The sequence below is a fragment of the Drosophila ficusphila genome, unplaced genomic scaffold, assembly GCF_018152265.1.
Source record: "Drosophila ficusphila isolate 14025-0441.05 unplaced genomic scaffold, ASM1815226v1 contig_791, whole genome shotgun sequence".
NCBI lineage: Eukaryota > Metazoa > Arthropoda > Insecta > Diptera > Drosophilidae > Drosophila > Drosophila ficusphila.
This window is the reverse complement of record NW_025064737.1, coordinates 23,288,710-23,305,901: the sequence shown is the minus strand read 5'-3', so window position 1 is coordinate 23,305,901 and position 17,192 is coordinate 23,288,710. Positions and strand designations below refer to the sequence as shown.

Genomic DNA, 17,192 nt, shown 5'->3' with positions numbered 1-17,192 from the left:
TTGTCTCTTCTTTGGTTTATTATTTTCCACACGGGTGCTTCGACATGACGAAATCCACTAGCCCCGAAAAACAACAAATAAATATAAGGGAATGCTACACCAAGGCGGGAACGAAGACATCGACAAAGTTGTCGTCGCTTCGCTCTCACTGCTTGTCACTTAAAGCGAAAAACAATTTTTCTTTAGCTGAGAAAGTGTAAGTGTGCATGTGTATGGTTGTGTGTGTGTGTGTGGAAGCTATCTGAAAACCAATTTTCGTTGCTAAATTGATGTTTATAGCTATGTAGGAGCACGCCGACGACAGCGATGAGAATGACGATGAAGATGACGATGATGCGGCCGTCGATGGCTATGATGAGCTTGTTGCGGCCACCGCCCGCCGCCTTTGATGAAGACAAAGTGCCAATGCGAAAAACTAAACGCCAAGCTACCATACAAGCCAAGCAAAGTCGATCCAAGCAGTTGCACAATGAGAAAATGTTACCAAAAGTGAAAAAAAAGCTATGTCCCCAAGATTTGTACCTAATTCATGTCTTTTAAAAATACAGCAAGGTCACACTGCAGCACTTGCAGCTTATAAAATACTCTGGTCGGACTTATTTAATACTTCGTTTTCAAAGTAGTTGCTCTAAATTTTCAGTGCACTGCAAGTGAACTCGCTCCCAGAATGCGGCAATGAAAATCCTTTTCGACGCGACTCAAATCAACTCTACTCCCGGCTTTTCCCCACCCCCATTCTTCATTTGACAGCATTTTGATGCTTCCGCTTGGAATTTATGTGACACTTGCAGTGCCATAGATCAGGCTGCGGGGCAAGGCACGAGACTGCTAGTTTCTGCCGGCATATCCTCGTTTTTATTACCTCCTTGCTACTTGCGCTGCCGATGTTGCTGCTACTGCTGCTGCTTTTGTGCGGACGCTTGATTTCCTCGAGCAAATTTGATCAACTGAAACAAGCGATAAACGGGTGGCAGTGACAGGTAATCCACATACTGCACTCAGTTAATTAGATGGCTATGGAAGTGCACATAAATAAACAATTAGGTGGCAGCAGATAACCGAGGCGTGTACTTGCAATTGCTGCATATTAATTGGAGCTCACTCGCACACATCTTCCACGTCTTCAAGGGGGCGCCCATTCCAAATTGTTCCTCGAGTGACTGAGTCATCAGCCCTCCAGTTTCCCTCAAGTCCTTCGGGCTCCTTGTAAGTAATTTAAAACGCTCCTGTTCGTGAATGCATTCGAAATGCTTTTCTCCCGCTCACAACTCGATGCGCCTGAGTCGCACCCCACGAGTGGAGTGCATCTGCCAGAGCCAACGCCATTATCCTGGGCATATGTCTAAGTCAGATCAAAGCCATAATGCTGGCTGAGTGCAAGTGGGGTGTAAGTGCGGATGACAGCGATATTAGGGCCAATTAGATGTCCGACTCGGGCTAAGAGTATCCCGGCGAAATGAATTGCTTTTATGACAGATTTGCTGGAAAATCAGATTCAGCGGTAATCAAAGAGCAACTCAAGTATGAGTTTGACAAAGAAGTAGTCAGTACATAGTGCTCGTTAGTATAAATTGGTTGGAACTGAAGGTAAATTTTCTCTACACAAAGGTATAGAAAACTTTCAGCTAACAGCAGCTGAAAATAGTCAATAGTGTTATCACATCAAAATGTTTAAGTTATATTTTACTTCAAATGGCTTTGTAGAAATCTAGATTATTTGCCACCTAATTTAGAACACGTTCATGTGTTATGTTATTATAAATACGTTTCTGAACTTATTATGACAAAAGATGGTTCTATCATAAGTCAAGCGTACCTGAAGTCAATGATTCCACTTTTTTTGTTGAATATTTTAACAGCTGTTCATTTAATTAGATTCAGGGCTAATAAGACTAGTCACCTTGAAGCTCCGGTAAAAAATAAAATGTTTCTGCATCTTGTTAGACATTTGATCGCATTTGGTTGCTGTTAGTGGATCGAAATAACCATACAACTCCCAGCCGTTCACCATGAAGCTGCTAGTTTGGTTGTGCCTCCTCGGCTGTTTGGCTAGTGCTAGTGCCCTTTTACTTCATGAGGAGGACAGGGATCTATTGACTAAAATACTGCCCACCGATTCCAAAACGCAAAACAGCAGCACCAACAGCACATCGCGAGATTCTGGTGGATTCATTCTACAATCGATCGAAGAGACAATAAGATTTATTGATCATACCTGGAGAGACTTTAGAAATGTAAATATACATATATATACCAAGTGCATTCCGCATCGTAAACGTCTAAAAACTTAGATTCATTTAAACAAAAGCTTAATTGTTTTAAAAGAAGAACAAACGAAAATACCAAGGCATTATGTTCTTACAAAAGTAATCATATCTGCACAACCGTAGCTTATTTGGACAATTGTTCTTTGCTTTTCTTTGATTGGCATGATTCTAAGTCTTCCAGACGTTTAAGCAAATAGGTTTTGGTGCCGTTATTAAGCTCATAAATTAGTTGCTCTTGAAACCCAGAAAAAAAACTTCACATTCTATCACTTTTATTTCGATACTATTCGTTCAATTTTTAAACTTTTTTATTTAACATGAAACTATTTTCTTTCCAGGGAGTGTTGGGGTTAATGGGGTTCGGAAGTGACAACAATAACTCGTCTAACACAACATCAACAAGTACAACAACAAGTACAACAACAGGTACAACAACAAGTACAACAACGAGTACAACAACGACTACAGAAGCAAGTACAACAACGACTACGGAATCGAGTACAACAACGACTACAGAAGCGAGCACAACAACGACTACAGAAGTGCCATCTACTAGTACAGAAAGTACTACGCAGCCACAGTAACCAGTACCTTAGCTCCATGAAAAGAAATTCTGTTGGTTAACCTTCGCATCGGATATTGCTCGTCATTGTTTGCATTCCAGCAGCTTTGCACGGGTATTTATACAACGGGTATATAAATATATGCGCCAGTCAGAACACTCTACGCTTCGTGTACTCATTATTTTGGTATTTACGCAAATGTTCGGGAGTTTCTACGCGGGGCAATCCATAAAAAGTTATCCCTACATCAGTCGTTGATCGACAATGTCTCGGCTTAGTAACTCCTTGTCCATCCTGTTTTTAGCCATCCAATGTCTGGCTTTTGGATCCCCAGCACCCACTGGGAACCCAGGGGATATATCTGATCGTCTTGTCACTTTCGAGATGACAATTGACAGGCACTCCGATCTTCTACTTCCCGAACTGGAACTTCTACTGTTGCAGGCAGAACAAAAACAAGATGGTAAGAATTAAAGACCCCTTATTATGAATTTCCCTAATTGATTGATTTCATCCAGATTTAGAAGTGGTCCGCATGCAATTGTTGCAGTTAAACCTAATGAAGCTCCTAATTGCTTTGGACTGTTTTATCTTACTCTGCATTTATTTCTACGCCAAAGAGGATAAATACCATCAAGTGCAAGCCGTCTGATAGATAATTACTAAAAGTGTTCGACATACTCTAAGTTATATAAGCTTAGTGAAAAATTTTACTGCCTTAAATAAAATATTTATTTTGTGAACACTTAACGTTTCTGCCCAAAACTTTTTGGTTTTAAAGTTTTAGTGATATTTGCATGTGTTCATTATAACATAAACAATAGTTCGGATCATTTTCTTTTATTTATACTTAATCAAAAATAACTTGCGAAAAATTCGGTACTCACTTTATTTAATTCAGTTTTAATGATCTATTGAAAATAAATATACTATAAGTTAGCTATTTAGGTATTTCGAAATGAGTTTTAATTTTCGTAAATTAAGCTCTAATGGTCTGTTTTAAATAAACTGTTATTGAATAATTATGAGCAAATTCACGCCTGCTGTTTGTTTAGGTCTGCCTACCCAACCAATATAATGCGAATTCTGGCAAAATGGTTTCGCCCGCCGAATGCATCGTTAAATATCGACAACAGTTTGCTCAATTCGGATGTTTGTTGTTTGAACTTTTAGTTCATAAATATTAACAGCTATTAAAGCACACACACAAGCAAGCAGTCGAAAAATTAATTTTAAAATTTAAAACTAACTGCATGCAATTTACGCGCAATTTGTCCGCCGCCTGCAATGTAAAATGCATCGTTGGCAATGCCATCAGGTGGTTGGTTGGCTGGTTTTTCGAGGCAGCTCAGCCTGGCCTAATGTTCGTTTAATTAAAAGCGGAAATTGAAGAAGTGAGCCAGTGGCCAAGCGACGAGCCGTGGCCAAAAGTGTCCAAAGTGGCCGGGATTCTTTGCTCGCAACTTTTTCCCAAGTCGGAGGAAATATTAAAAACGGAAAACACTTTGGGGCAACTAATTCTCACTGGCTTGCTTTCGACACGGCTTCCACTCGGCTGTCCTTTGCCATGTTTTCCTATTATTTTATACACACTTTTTTGGCAGCTTTCTTGGCCTGCAAAGTCTTGGCAAAAAGGGCGGCATAGCGAAACGAGTTGAGTTGAGTTGTGTGGAGTGGAAGTGGTAGTCGAAGTAAAACTGGAAGTGGAAGTTGAGAGGCGAGACGAGGCAAGGAAAAAGGAAGCAAGGCGGCGCAATTAGCAAGTTTACTGCATGAAATTATGAAACGCTTAATAAAAGCATGCTTGGGCGAAAGGCGAACGAGAGCAAAAAAAAAAAAAAAAAAAAGGAGAAAAAAGTGGTCCGAAAGGAATATTCGTACAATATATTAAAACACAGGGCTTCACAAGTGCCAGCAAGTTAATTAAAAGACTCGCATATTTGAAAAGTTTTCCACCCATTTTTCCATAGCCATCACATCACCATTACTGCTAACCAGCCGCCCCATCATCAGCGTTCGAGGCTGCAATTTAATCATGTAAGTGCTGGCAAATTGTTGGCTAAAATTAGAGCCAGACAAATATTGCGCATACGCCTAGTATCCGCGTTAAAAGGATGTTGCTGGCGTTGCCGCTGCCGTTGCTGTTGCTGTTGCTTCGACCGCCGTTGTTGCTGTTGCCAAGTTTTATGCTAATGGTTTTCGTTTAAAGCCAAAAGTAATTTATTGTTGTCAGCGGGCGCCATCAAAAATGTTGCTGCACATTCATTATGCCCGAGTGTGTTAGTGTGCTTCTCAGTATTCTGTTCTCTGTTTTTGGCCGTAGACCCTTATGTGGGCTTGGCGTGCATTAAAATTTTAGCCAGCCAAACAAAGCGGCCTGTGAGCCGAAGAACTTGCATGGAAATTAAGTTAGCCGAGAGGAGCCGAAATGTTTTCTCTGGTGATTTCTTATTTGCCATGGCCCTGCTAAATACCCCTTAAGTGTGCACTAAATGAATTTGGCTTGAAGTAGTTGACTCGGCCCGCTGGCAAACAAATGCTCGAGTGCTCGAGCCTTAACTAAATTTAAATATTTTACTTCTGCAACAGACCCATTTTTCGCTACGCCAAGTGACACGTTCTCGACCCATTGGCCCACTGGTTGGCCGGGAAAACTATGCCAGAAGATAAAACAGCCGCGAACTTTGCAACATGTTTACGGTAAAAACGTGATTTTCGGCACAAAAACGGAACGCTTGACCAAATGTGGCCAGGATCTCGAACCCTTTGCCAACTGTAAATAAGTTGAGTTAAGCGGCGAGGCACGCGCAGCGGGAGCCGCCCACAAACCAAGGCAAATGCTCGGCCACAGCCATAAAAATTAAACATTTGTAGCTTTGTCACGTTTGTGTTGACACTTTCTTATCACAGTCGGCTTGGTGCGCCCCCCATCGTCCCTCCCCCTTCCTCTAGCTGCCTTCTCCCCTCCCGGACGTCCGTTTCCTGCTCATCGCTGGTAACTCCCGCTCCGTGGAGTGGGCTCCATCCACTCGACCCGGCCTAAATATGTGCGTGTGCGTGTCAGCTTTGACTGCCGGCGTGACCCACCTGACCCCCGGGTTGAAATAAAACTTCAGGTGAGTGTGTGGGACTGACACCTACCCTCCAAAAACCACAGACGAACCACCCAACCACCTAACCACCCAGACACCCAGCCGAACCCACTCCACGATGTAGCATATGCTGTGCGATTTCATTAAAAGCCGGGCAAGTGCGGCAACGTGTCAGCCTGATTCTGGATGTTGAATGCTGGATGCTGGCTGCTGAATGCTGAACGGCGAATGCTGAGTTTGTGGCTAAGACCCGGCCGCATGCCAAATGCCAACTTGGCGGGTTCTAGTGCCAGTTTTCGGTGGCATAATTTGCGTTTTCTAATTAAATGCGATTAGGGCGACATCACCTGCTGATCCTTGGTTTGCAGTTGGATTCTTTTCGTGGAATGAAATGACACCGTAGTTGTTGTGGGAAACACTGTCATTCAGAGGATTTGTTTTGACATTTATGTCTAAATAAATCATTTTAATTAACACGTTTGTTTTGAAAACCAGTTAGGAAATAAGACGTTTCCTGGAAAGCGCACTTTAATTAATATTGTACCTTTACCTAGTTGAGTTTTTTATTAAGCCCTAAGGTTGTTCAAAAAATTCATACAGATTGCCTTGGAAAAAAAATATTTCGTTATTGCTCTCCACAGCATAACGAGTTTCTCTTATTACCTAAAAACGCATTTTTTGTGCATATGAGAAAATACGAAAAACTGGTCATTTTCATTACGAGTTGAAGGCAATCCTTTGCATTGGTGAACCAAAAGTGATTTCATTGGAATTATCCACTTCCATTTGACCAGCATCTCCGTTTTAAGTTCCGCTCCAGAAGCTTTCAGACCCGAGATATTTGCATGTGGCCCAAGTGTTGGTCCATATTTTTTGGTCAGGCTGAGGGCCACAGGCCCCAAAATATGCACTCTATTCCGACCGACACTTGGGCCAAGGTTTTGAGCTGCTAATGCGTTGCTCCTGCCTCCAGGATGGGCTCGATGATTTCATTTGCATATTGTATACCGGGCACTGTTGCTCCTCGCATGCTGAGATACATTTTGTGGCTCAAATTTATGACATGCCATTTGAGCTTGAGTTCTCAGTGTGGAGCAGCAGCCCCTTGGGAGTTGTGGGAGGCGACTTGGCAACTTCGGCGACTTTGTTGCCATGCAACTTTAATGAGTTGACGCACGAGACCACAAAACTTGACACCCAAAGGCTTTAAATTGAAAAAGTTTAATGAGCATGCGTATTTGATTAAGGTTTGGAATTCTTTTTACTCGTGGTTTTGACGGTGTCTTTGTGCCAGGATGCAATAACATAGGTTGCACGCTGCACATTTATTGACATTTCCGGTTCTCCCTTTGTCATCTGATGTTTAACCTGAGATGAAAAGGATGTAGCTAGAAGCATATATTGTTTGAACTCAGCTTGAGGCTTTTCCCACAAAGTTTTCATGTGCTTCTGCGCCAAAGAAGTTGTCGAAAGTGCCAGGCAAAAATCCTGTGGCGTTGCTTATTGCTGGCAATTCAATTAAATGCAGAGCTGCATGAAATACCCTTTGAGAGAAGGGCATGAGCATCGGAAATCCATAAAATGCATCACATGCCATCAAAGGCTCAAAAGTTTTTTCTGAGAGGTGCCAGGACATTTATTATTCGGAAGGCATAGTGTGCAGATATTTCTCGGCGCTCACACAGCTCTATTTGTCTCAATTGCAATCAAAGTTTGTGGCTCCCACTCAGTAGTTTTTTTCTTGTTCCCCCAGTCTCGGTTTTCTTTTCCCATTTTGTCACGCAAATTGCACAAAAGTTGGATTGACTTGAGCGGGAAATTAAGTTGATGGCTCCTTCTTGCCATTTTCAAGTCCTGATTCTCGGGTCCTTTGTCAGTTCGCCGTTGTATTTGCTTTGCTCGTCTAGCGATGTCATCGCCGCGTGCCTTGTACTTACTTATTTTACTTGCAATTTTGACAAAATTCAGCAAGCATATTAAAAAGTTTTCGGCTAGCTTGTAAGTGGCGCACTCGCCTGAAATAATAGCTGGCTGCTGGCAAGAATGCGCCCTTTAATTGCAGCAGCTTAAGGAAATCAAGAGTGCACACAAAACACAGACTCCAGCAGAACAAAACGCCGCAGCGAGCATAAGACAAAACCAGGGCAGCCCCCGAAAAAGGGAAGATAAAGCCGGGCCGCAATGCACTCAAGCGCGCTGACTTCCAACTAGCTTTGACTTGTGCCAAGCCAAGCGGAGACGGGCCAAAGTAGCTCGGTTGACAACCAAGCCGGGCCAGGACTCGTCCCACCGTGAAAATCAATTGGGCTCTGCGCAAGATGCTGCCCAGGATCCCCTGCTGGGCTTTCAACCGCCCCGGGTGACGCCTGTTTGTCTACACTGGAATATTGGCAAAAAGATTGGACTTAGTCATAAGAAAAAAAAAGAAATTTGGGAAAGTGTTTAAGATTAAGAGGGAATAATATAAACCCTCTTTTAAACTTTTCCAGTGTTTATTTTCTAAGCGAGATTTTGATAAACACATGTTTCTGTTTTAAAAATGTATAAATACATGAATTGAATATTTTGAGAAAAATAACCTTCTTTATAATTATTTTTCTTATATTTCTTTATCTTCAATCCCTTTGTTTTCTCCAGTGTAAGGGCATTCAGCAGGAATGCGGGCCGAGTCAGCAACTGCAGCTGAGCTGGCTTTTGCGTGGCATTATGCATGCGTTTGTGCCTGAATATACTGCTGAAGTAAAAAAAAAAATAAACCAACAATGTTTAAGTCAACTTCCGTTTCCGGTGCTGCTTATGCTAACTCTTCGGCTGCTTTCTCCCCCCTCTTTTCCCACCCTTTTTCTCTCTCTGTTTGTATTGCTGCTGTTTCTGTTTCTGTAACTGTTACTGTTACAACTTCTGTTTCCTTTCCGGGTTTCCTCTGCAGCAAGCTTAATTATATATGAACTGCCACACTAATTGCCGAAATGGTTGCACGTTGCGTATGCGTATCAGCCAGTCCTCGAATCCACATTCTCCCACAATACGTATACGCAGCGTGGGGAATGCGCCATTTGTGGCGCTCAATGATTGAACGAGTGTTTGCTGTTGTACGGCGATTAAATTACGTTTTGTTTGACTCAACGCACACATACTCATACGCACACACACACAGTCACACACGCATACGCATACGCAAAGAAGAGGCGGTTGGCAAATCTAGTACATTTGCCATTTGCATTTTCCCCGTAACAGTTTGTTAAGCTTTGAACTTTTGCAAATTACATGAGTCCTGCCACAGGATGTATGCTGTTTACTGCCCTCGCCGCTGTTGTTTCCATCGCCTGTGTGCCTGTGTGCGTGCGTCTAGGTGTTTGTCTGTGTTAATGTGTCACAATCTGCACTGGCGTTAAAACCTCGGCCGAGTGCCGGCCACACGGCCCTCCTCTTTAGGGCCCAAATGCATTTGGCCAACGTCTACAGTTTTGGCACTTTCAAATTGAATTTGTTATCAAATTAGTTTCATCAAATTACCATTAGGCGGCAATTTGATGCTCTGCTTCTTACAGTGTGGCCCTTAATAGTTCGAGGCTTAAAAGGTCAAGTTTCTGTTTTGACAATGGGATACTTTTTTAAGATCAAGTTCATGGGAGAGGTACATAAATATTTATGACTTTATTTTACAAAAAGTATTTTGTTTTAAAGTGATGTGACTTGAAATTGTGTTTAAAATCAAAACCAAAATATTCTTTCCCAAAAATGTAAAGGTAATTTGGCATAGTATTTTAGAGAGGGAAAATGAATCCTCTGCAGACTGTGTATCCAGCAGAAAGGCATTTCGCAAGACGGGCAAAGACAAAAAGATTTGCTCCCATAATGCCCTCAGCCATGCTTTGCTCAGCCATGGCTCCATTACATCCGGATGGCCTTCTCATCCGCCGATTCCAAGACAACAACGGCAATGCCAACATATTGCGGCAGCTGTCCATGGGAAATGAGGAGGGGTCGCTGGGATGGGATCCTTGGAGCCTGCCGAAAGGGGGGCCAAATGGGGTGTAACTGGAGGGCGTGTCCCTGCCGAGACAAGTGCATTACAACGTACTAGGTTATTGATGTATGTTTGCATAATGTAGACGGAACTATATACCCAGATATACGCTGCTAGAACCGACGAAGAGGTCGATAAAGGGGGTGGGGAGGGGAGGAAAGGGGGAACAAGTAGCCGAGGAGTATGCTAATAATGTTTGTGCTTCAATCACATGGAAAAACAATATTGAAAAATACAACTTGTATGGCAGCCACGAGCAATCGTTTAGGGCCAGAGCTCAGCCATTGTTTATATTGCCAGTCCCCATCGCTGTCCCTTATAAAGAGTTATGACAATGTTGTGTCAAAGTGTTATTGTGCCGTATTTTGTTGCGCCACAAAGTAGCAGGAACATTGGCGCGTTTAGATAGCCTGCAAATGATCCAATTCGTTTCGGGTTAAGCGGCCCGCCGATGGAAGATGGAGCGATTTTGGCTATCTCAGTTTGATTGAGCGGTTGCCCAAGTCCTTGAAGGCATCGTCCTCTCGAAACCAAGCAAGAAAAAAAGGATCGAGATTATGCTGATATGCCCAGCTCTTATCTCGATACAAGCCATTCAATGTTTGGCAAATTATTCCGTTCTTGGCTTTTGGCTTTGAGTGGTTTCATTTACACACAGCTCGCAATGCAGAAATCCTTAATCTTTTCAAAAGCCTTTTTTAATTAGTATCAAAGAATTTCGAGTAATTTATTTAAATGAAAGCCAAGTCAAGGCAAAGACAATTTCAAGCCACAACTTCAAGTTGCAGAAATCTGTTTTCAATTACACAAGAGTGTTGCGCAGGCAAACAAGAGATACGTATGTCCAACTTTATCTCTGCATCTCTGAGTGCAAATATGCGATTTGATTGGAAATTGAGTAAAAAACTTCGATAAATATACATACATAAACAAATTGTGTGGGCAAATAAATTAATAGTTCTGGCTTTGGCCAATCGAAACATTGAAATTAAATGGAAAACCCATTGAATAGAAGTGCTTGAAAAAAAATCGACTCTTAAGTGCATTTTTAAAGCATTTTGGCAGTGGGTGCAGTCTGGACTCGAGCCAAATTTTCTATTTAGTGGTGCTAATGCTAATGGTTCTTGGCCAGCCAACCTCGAAGGAGAATGAAAAAAATGGTGCGAAAATTTCACATTGCGCTGGGCATAACTTCCGCACCCACACACACTTCTGTGGGCGTGGCAGTTGGAAAGTTGGCAGGCTCTGAAATTTACGGCACTCCGGTACAGAGATCAGTTAACGATTTGCTTCCGAAATGCAGTTTCAGGGGTGACAACTTGCTGCAGGTGGGCCAAACACCTCCGGGTGTTGAACAAAGCTGGGAAAAACAATGACACGAAGGTCCTTTCCATAAAGCTTCTTACCCACTCAATCCCCGGAGTATTTTGATCCACATCGAGACTGACACATGCCGATAAAATGGACACATCAATGGCTAGTTTGGCTGGCAGCATGTTGCTGCAACATCGAATGCAATAGGGAAAATCCTCTTTCATGCCTTTGTTTTCCCAGCAAATAATTAAGTACGTGCTGTGTCTTTTGCTGAGACGTTTTTAAGCACTGTTAGGCAAACATTTGCACAGCAATTAAATGTTTTGCATGTCTGTTTGTGCCGGGCAAACACTATCACATGTGAATGGATCGGCTTTTGGATTGGGATTTGCCGCAGCATTTTGTCAGCTTTTCGGGTGTCCACACATCACAGACAGTCACAGCGATTTAAAAACTGTTCATGTGGCGCCATCGACATCGGAATTTGCGATGTCGACAGACGGAAAATGTGAAAAATGTGTGCCGCAAATAAACAAATCAGGTGCTGGACCGACCCGCCCATTCGCCTCATAATTTATGGCAATCGGGAGGGAAGGCAAAAAGGAGGCCCCTTTTCGAGGAACCTAACTGAAATATTGGTCAACATTTTGCTTTGCTCGATTTGTTTATTATTTCCAGCCAGTAGTTCGGTTGGCAGGAGTCCAATGAGGGAGGCAGGAAACTGGCCTTCCGATCAGAAGACTTTTCTAGGGTCGGCACAGGCAGCAAAGCTCAAAGTAAAATGGCAGCTGCCTGCGAAGCACTCTCGATTTTACATATACATCCATAAATATGCCAAATCACTTCAGCCAATTCGATGGTTGACCTGGTTCAGTCAGTTTCGCTCGGGGCATTGGCTAGATTATTGTTTTAATTACTGCTTATTCAACGAATCAACTGATTATGAAAAGTTTGCTTAATGCTTTTTTTGTGTGCGTTGGGTAAATAGGGATTGTGGTGCGTCGGCCGCAGGCTAAACTAATATGCACTTGACCATCTGTTGAATTTTAATTAGTTTTTTTTGTTGTGCATCGATACCATTATCAATGGTTAGTTTTTTGGCTGCGTTTTAATGACTTTTATCGTGATCTGCTAATGTCATTCGCATTAAAAAAGCACCATTTTTTCTAATAATACTTGTTATAAATGGCACCATTTTTTCAAAGTAAATAAAACTAATATCGATTTCAACTTAAAGTTTTCACATACGCATAATAAACTTATTCAACATGAAATATTCTTTATTTTAAATTGAAATCATATCACTTTATGTTACTATATTTTAACCTTAGTGCTTAGCATGTACATCTAGTTAATTAACATTTCGGGCACCGCGGCCTTTGATGGTTTTGGCTCAAATGGTTTTGCAAACGGCTAGCAGCTGTCGTGGCCCTCGAGTGCAACCAAAGACCCTCTGACCCGCTGACCCTTCGTCCTTCGACCCCAACTCAGTTCCCATCAAATCAAATCCAGTGTGCAAACAATGCCGGCGGCCATCAAATGATGTTATTGCTGCTTTAAATTAAAGCTCGACCAGGCAAGCCATAACGATATCGTATGCAATCGCAGGACCTGAATATTATCTAGTGCTTATCGCTCACTCAGCGTGCCCGTCCATCGATGCATAATGCTGCAAGGTTGCGAGATAGTGGGTTATTTGTCGTTAATATGCAAACAGTTAACTGCAGCCATCGCACATGGCTGCAAGTGAGTGTGTGTGTGCAGATGTGTGTTTATTGGCCGGCTTATCGGCCATGTGTCCGTGCCCGGCTCAAATATGGCCGGGTTCAATCATAACCGGAAGCGGAAGTTAATTGTGCACATGTTTAATGCAGGCAATGCTTGATGGCTTTGCCATTCTCCCTCCCATCCAAAGACAACAACAATTAGCGATTGCAAATATTGTCGCTGGCTTAGAGCGAAGAGAAACGAAGCCAAAAAGCAGCGAATATTTTCGTCCTGCGAAGGCAGTAGATGCCAAAACAAAAAAAAAAAAGAGAGAAAAAAAATGAATGTAATTTGTCGCTAACCAAGTGTGTACTAACCTCATTTTACTAAAAGCATTAAAAATAAAATGTAATCACATGCTTCATAAAAGTAATAACTATACACACGCACACAGAGGCGCTCGTTTCTGTCTATGATAGAGCTTCCTGCACTTCAAAACGTGCCTGACTACGTGTCGCTATAAAAGTCCCCCGGCAAGTGTGCGAAAGTGTGTGTTTCGGTTGTGCTCCGCTCTCAAGTCTGTCACTGCCAAAAATCACATACAAGCTGCGTTTATGCGGAGCTAATTTCCGAAAAAGAAATAATATCGATGCCAGAAGAGATTATAAGATATACAATATTAAGATAATCTACAAAGAACTAAAAAGGAAGTTCAAGAAAAATCTCTAATTTTTTAGTTTGTAATAATAGTAATTCATAATATTACCCCGCATAAACGTGCTAATAGGACTGCCATCCTCGCCATTGTCTATGTCAAAGAACTCACAGCAATGGGATACTGCCATTGGCGTCTATATGCATTAATGTGCGTGAGCACATCTGATTTTTATGAGACGATTATGAGTTGCCTTTTATTATTTGCCACTGGGTCGGGCAAAGTGTTGCGGCAACCGCACACGACCATTTGCCATTCGAATTCCGTCCCGATCCGAGGGGTCTTGGGCAAATTCTCGAGCATTAATTAGTGTCAACACATAAGCTGACTTCGAGAGGGCAAAATACCTAAGTGAGTTGGCGAGCAAAAACGTTTCCAGGTGGCCCTAAGCCATTGCAGCTGCAACCGGCTTCTTTAAACCTTCGTCGATGGGTGAAATGAAAATCCTAAGTGACTTTACACCCTGGATAGCAGTGACACTGAAAATGCAGTGGAAGGAAAAAGAGTTTTTCTTCGGAGAGTCAGATAAATATAAATGGTTGAATTTCTATTTGTAAATTTTCAACTATTAAAAAAAATCCCTTTTATGAAACGAATTGCATATTATATCTATCTCCTTTTATTAACAAACTGGCAATGCCAGATAAATACGATTATTTTCTAAGCGTGCACCTAAAAGCAGTTTCAATAAAAGAAAATCTTACAGCCTTTCAGAAATTTGCTTGATATCCAATGTGTCAAGTGTCAGATAGCTTTCGTTGGAAGCATTGTCGTGTCGCATATGACAGCAAACAGTTGCAGTTTATTGGATCCTTCCACTCGGCCGTGGGGGCACTTCAGGATTTTCTTTTGTGGAATTTTAAAGCAGGCCCAAATGAAAAATGTATCTTGATTAATGAAGTACCCTAGAAGTTTGAGATTTGCCGCATGACCTGAGACACGATTCGGTTCGACTGATGCTGTCCTCCGCCCACCTCCACTCGATTCAATTCGATTTATCATCAGCCGTTGGAGATTGGCCTAGGCCCAGAGCCAGTATCTACTCGTGCGGATATATGGAGAAAGTAGGAGCATTATGCATGCTCACTTGCCCACGAATCTGTGCGTGGCAACAATTGCCGGAGGGGCAAACTTCAGGCATGCACACATCCTTGCGCTCCAGAATGTTTATATCCTGGAAATACCCAGCTACACTGGAATGGTTTCTCTTTTGTTAAATGAGAAAAACACATAAGCTTTTGATGACAAATTGTTTAATAAAATTAATAAAATTAGAGCCTCTACAATTTCTTGTAGAGGATTCATTATCATTGATTTTCGATCGTACCGGTGATAAGCCAGTAGCGAAAACGAAGGTGGTTAACTAAATGGTTTGTGATTAAATTCTTAAGACGAATTTTTCGTGCCTTAATAGGTAAGATAAATGTTTTTTAAAGTGTAGATTATACACACACTCCACCACGCATGGACCCCTGACAGATTGGCCATGCGTGGCAAACAAACCCAAAGCACGGGCTCAAGTATCCCCATGAACCTCGTCCTTAGTCCTGGAAAAAAAAACGGTCAGTGGCCGTTGGCAAAAGTTTATAATAGAATTTTTAAGCATGAATAATTATGTGAAGGAGTCTTTCTGCCAGCTGCTGTTGCTTGCTGCTGCTTTGATTGCCCGTTGTCCTTTTTTGATTATGCACGGGCAGACATCAAATTTGCTAATTAGGTTAATTGACTTTAATTTAATAAGCACGCGACTGGACTGTCCAAACATTATCGATTCGAGAGGTCACTTAAATTTGGGCATTGGGAGTGGTAGCTTGTGTTGAATTGCTGGGGTTTCTGGCTCTGAAGTTGATGCTGAACTGAATGCAGATCAGAATGTAGCTAACCATTCCGAACAGGAACTACAATGAGAAGGAAAATTTTATTTTTCTATTCCATGAAGTAACTTTGCTTACCTTGCCCAACATCTCGTTTGTGATTTCCATCATTCCTCCTGCACTGAAATAAAATCTCTCCTGACTCAACTGCAAATTTAGACGTCTAATTTCCGAGTTTAGTTGGCCATTTCGACGATCTGTGGTGATTGTGTAGAACATCGATCGCAACTTTTTCTGCCTTGCAACGCAAAGTGTGCAAATATAACATGGCAAAACAATTTCCAAAATTTTGATCAACTCATCTGCAGCGACATCTGCAAAAAACCTTTTCAGATACGTAAATGTATTAGGTAAAGTTTTTACTAACAATGTTGAATTAACCCTTCTGTTTTCTCCACTTTGCTGAGGTAAAACCAGTATGGTAATGCCGAAGTGTCTATAAAAAACTTCAAGAGCAAGCTGATCAGGCTGAATCGAAAGTAACGCTCCACACAGCGAATGGCTTGCCATAATGAGCCATGGATTCTCTGAATTTTGGCCAACTTCTCTCGTGACAAGCGGCGTATGGTCCATATCTCGAATCTGGTTCTTTGCAACTCGTCGAGAACATTGGCAGCTCCAACGATAAGTTCCTCGTATAGGAATAAAATCACAGCACAGTATAGAGAAAACTCGGAAAAACGAGCCAGCAAAACTAATTCCGAATAGAAGGCATATTTAACAAGAGCGCGATTATTGAGCAACGTGACCAATAAGAAGAATGACCATCGGATTACTAATGAACCATAAATGCCGTTGCAGTAGCGACGAACTCTGTCCGTGCTCATTGGAGTGCCCAGGTAGACATGCATTTCGATGTGTATATCCTGCAGCTGTTTTTCGACATCCTTGCTGCAATTTGACCACAAAAGCTCCAGTACAATGATCAGATGAGTTCCCACCAGCGCCACAAAGTTTGCAAGATCAAGGGTGCTGGAAAAATGATCGTTCAGGAAATCGTAGTCGAACTCATATTCAAAACTGAAGCGCCAATATGCTGATACGCCCACTACAATAAGCAATCCTAAATTGCAAAGCACTTTCGCGAAAATGTTTTCCCACATGGGCAACATTCCCATGAACTTCATAATGCGTCGCATTCGAAGCACTGAAGCAGTGTGTAGTTCTCCAGACGATTGGCCCATGACTGAAATTGGCTTCATTGCTGGACGCTTTTTTTAATTGGTTAAGTGGCTTTGTAGTTAAAAGTTGTACAAATGATTAGAAAGACATTCTTGGTATCGATTTTCTTTTGTGATTCCATTTAGATTGCAATGTGAGAAATGACAACTATATTTTATGGGGCCACCCATTTAGATTAGTTAATCAGCATTAAGGCTGGATTTTAATAAAAAAATTTGAACTTGTTGTGACTTCTACTTGCAGGAAATATGTTTCAATTTCCCTTCCCCAACTGAGGCTGCTTTCGCGCCGATAAGATCCTTTTGTAATCACCCGAAATGACACATTTCCCATTCAAATTAGCATCAAAGTGATGGCGGAGCTAAGTGGAAGCAGATGCCCCAGTGCCCATAAGTGAAATGATTTGTTAATTTCATTTCACCACCACCACCACCACCACTCCACTTAT

General features: G+C 42.0%; 2 protein-coding genes across 3 annotated transcripts; one reads left to right on the top strand and one right to left on the bottom strand.

Moving 5' to 3' along the window:
• Positions 1–604: 604 nt before the first annotated feature.
• LOC108088382 (cell wall integrity and stress response component 3-like) lies at positions 605–3,536 on the top strand. 2 transcript variants are annotated; one of them, XM_017186131.1, is made up of 4 exons: positions 605–980; positions 1,945–2,234; positions 2,606–3,293; positions 3,349–3,536. In XM_017186131.1, exons 3-4 carry the CDS (start codon positions 3,095–3,097, stop codon positions 3,480–3,482), a joined length of 333 nt encoding a protein of 110 aa, XP_017041620.1. In that variant the 5' UTR covers positions 605–980; positions 1,945–2,234; positions 2,606–3,094; the 3' UTR covers positions 3,483–3,536. The 2 variants fall into 2 exon arrangements, with proteins under 2 accessions (XP_017041620.1, XP_017041619.1); XM_017186130.2 differs by lacking the exon at positions 3,349–3,536 and having other exon boundaries at positions 614–980; positions 2,606–2,993.
• Positions 3,537–15,472: 11,936 nt separating this feature from the next.
• LOC108088358 (putative gustatory receptor 98a) lies at positions 15,473–16,746 on the bottom strand. Its single transcript, XM_017186104.1, has 3 exons — positions 15,930–16,746; positions 15,641–15,876; positions 15,473–15,586 (listed from the first exon to the last, which is right to left on the bottom strand). Exons 1-3 carry the CDS (start codon positions 16,744–16,746, stop codon positions 15,473–15,475), a joined length of 1,167 nt encoding a protein of 388 aa, XP_017041593.1.
• Positions 16,747–17,192: the final 446 nt, after the last annotated feature.

What these genes read in the sequence shown, in the direction of transcription:
- LOC108088382 (XM_017186130.2), top strand. Translation starts at nt 2,010, where the DNA reads ATGAAGCTGCTAGTTTGGTTGTGCCTCCTCGGCTGTTTGGCTAGTGCT. An exon ending in CCTGGAGAGACTTTAGAAAT is followed by an intron (nt 2,235 to 2,605) that starts GTAAATATACAT and finishes TTTTCTTTCCAG; the next exon opens with GGAGTGTTGGGGTTAATGGG.
- LOC108088358 (XM_017186104.1), bottom strand. Translation starts at nt 16,746, where the DNA reads ATGGGCCAATCGTCTGGAGAACTACACACTGCTTCAGTGCTTCGAATG. An exon ending in AGAAGGGTTAATTCAACATT is followed by an intron (nt 15,877 to 15,929) that starts GTTAGTAAAAAC and finishes GGTTTTTTGCAG; the next exon opens with ATGTCGCTGCAGATGAGTTG. An exon ending in CAAACGAGATGTTGGGCAAG is followed by an intron (nt 15,587 to 15,640) that starts GTAAGCAAAGTT and finishes TTCTCATTGTAG; the next exon opens with TTCCTGTTCGGAATGGTTAG.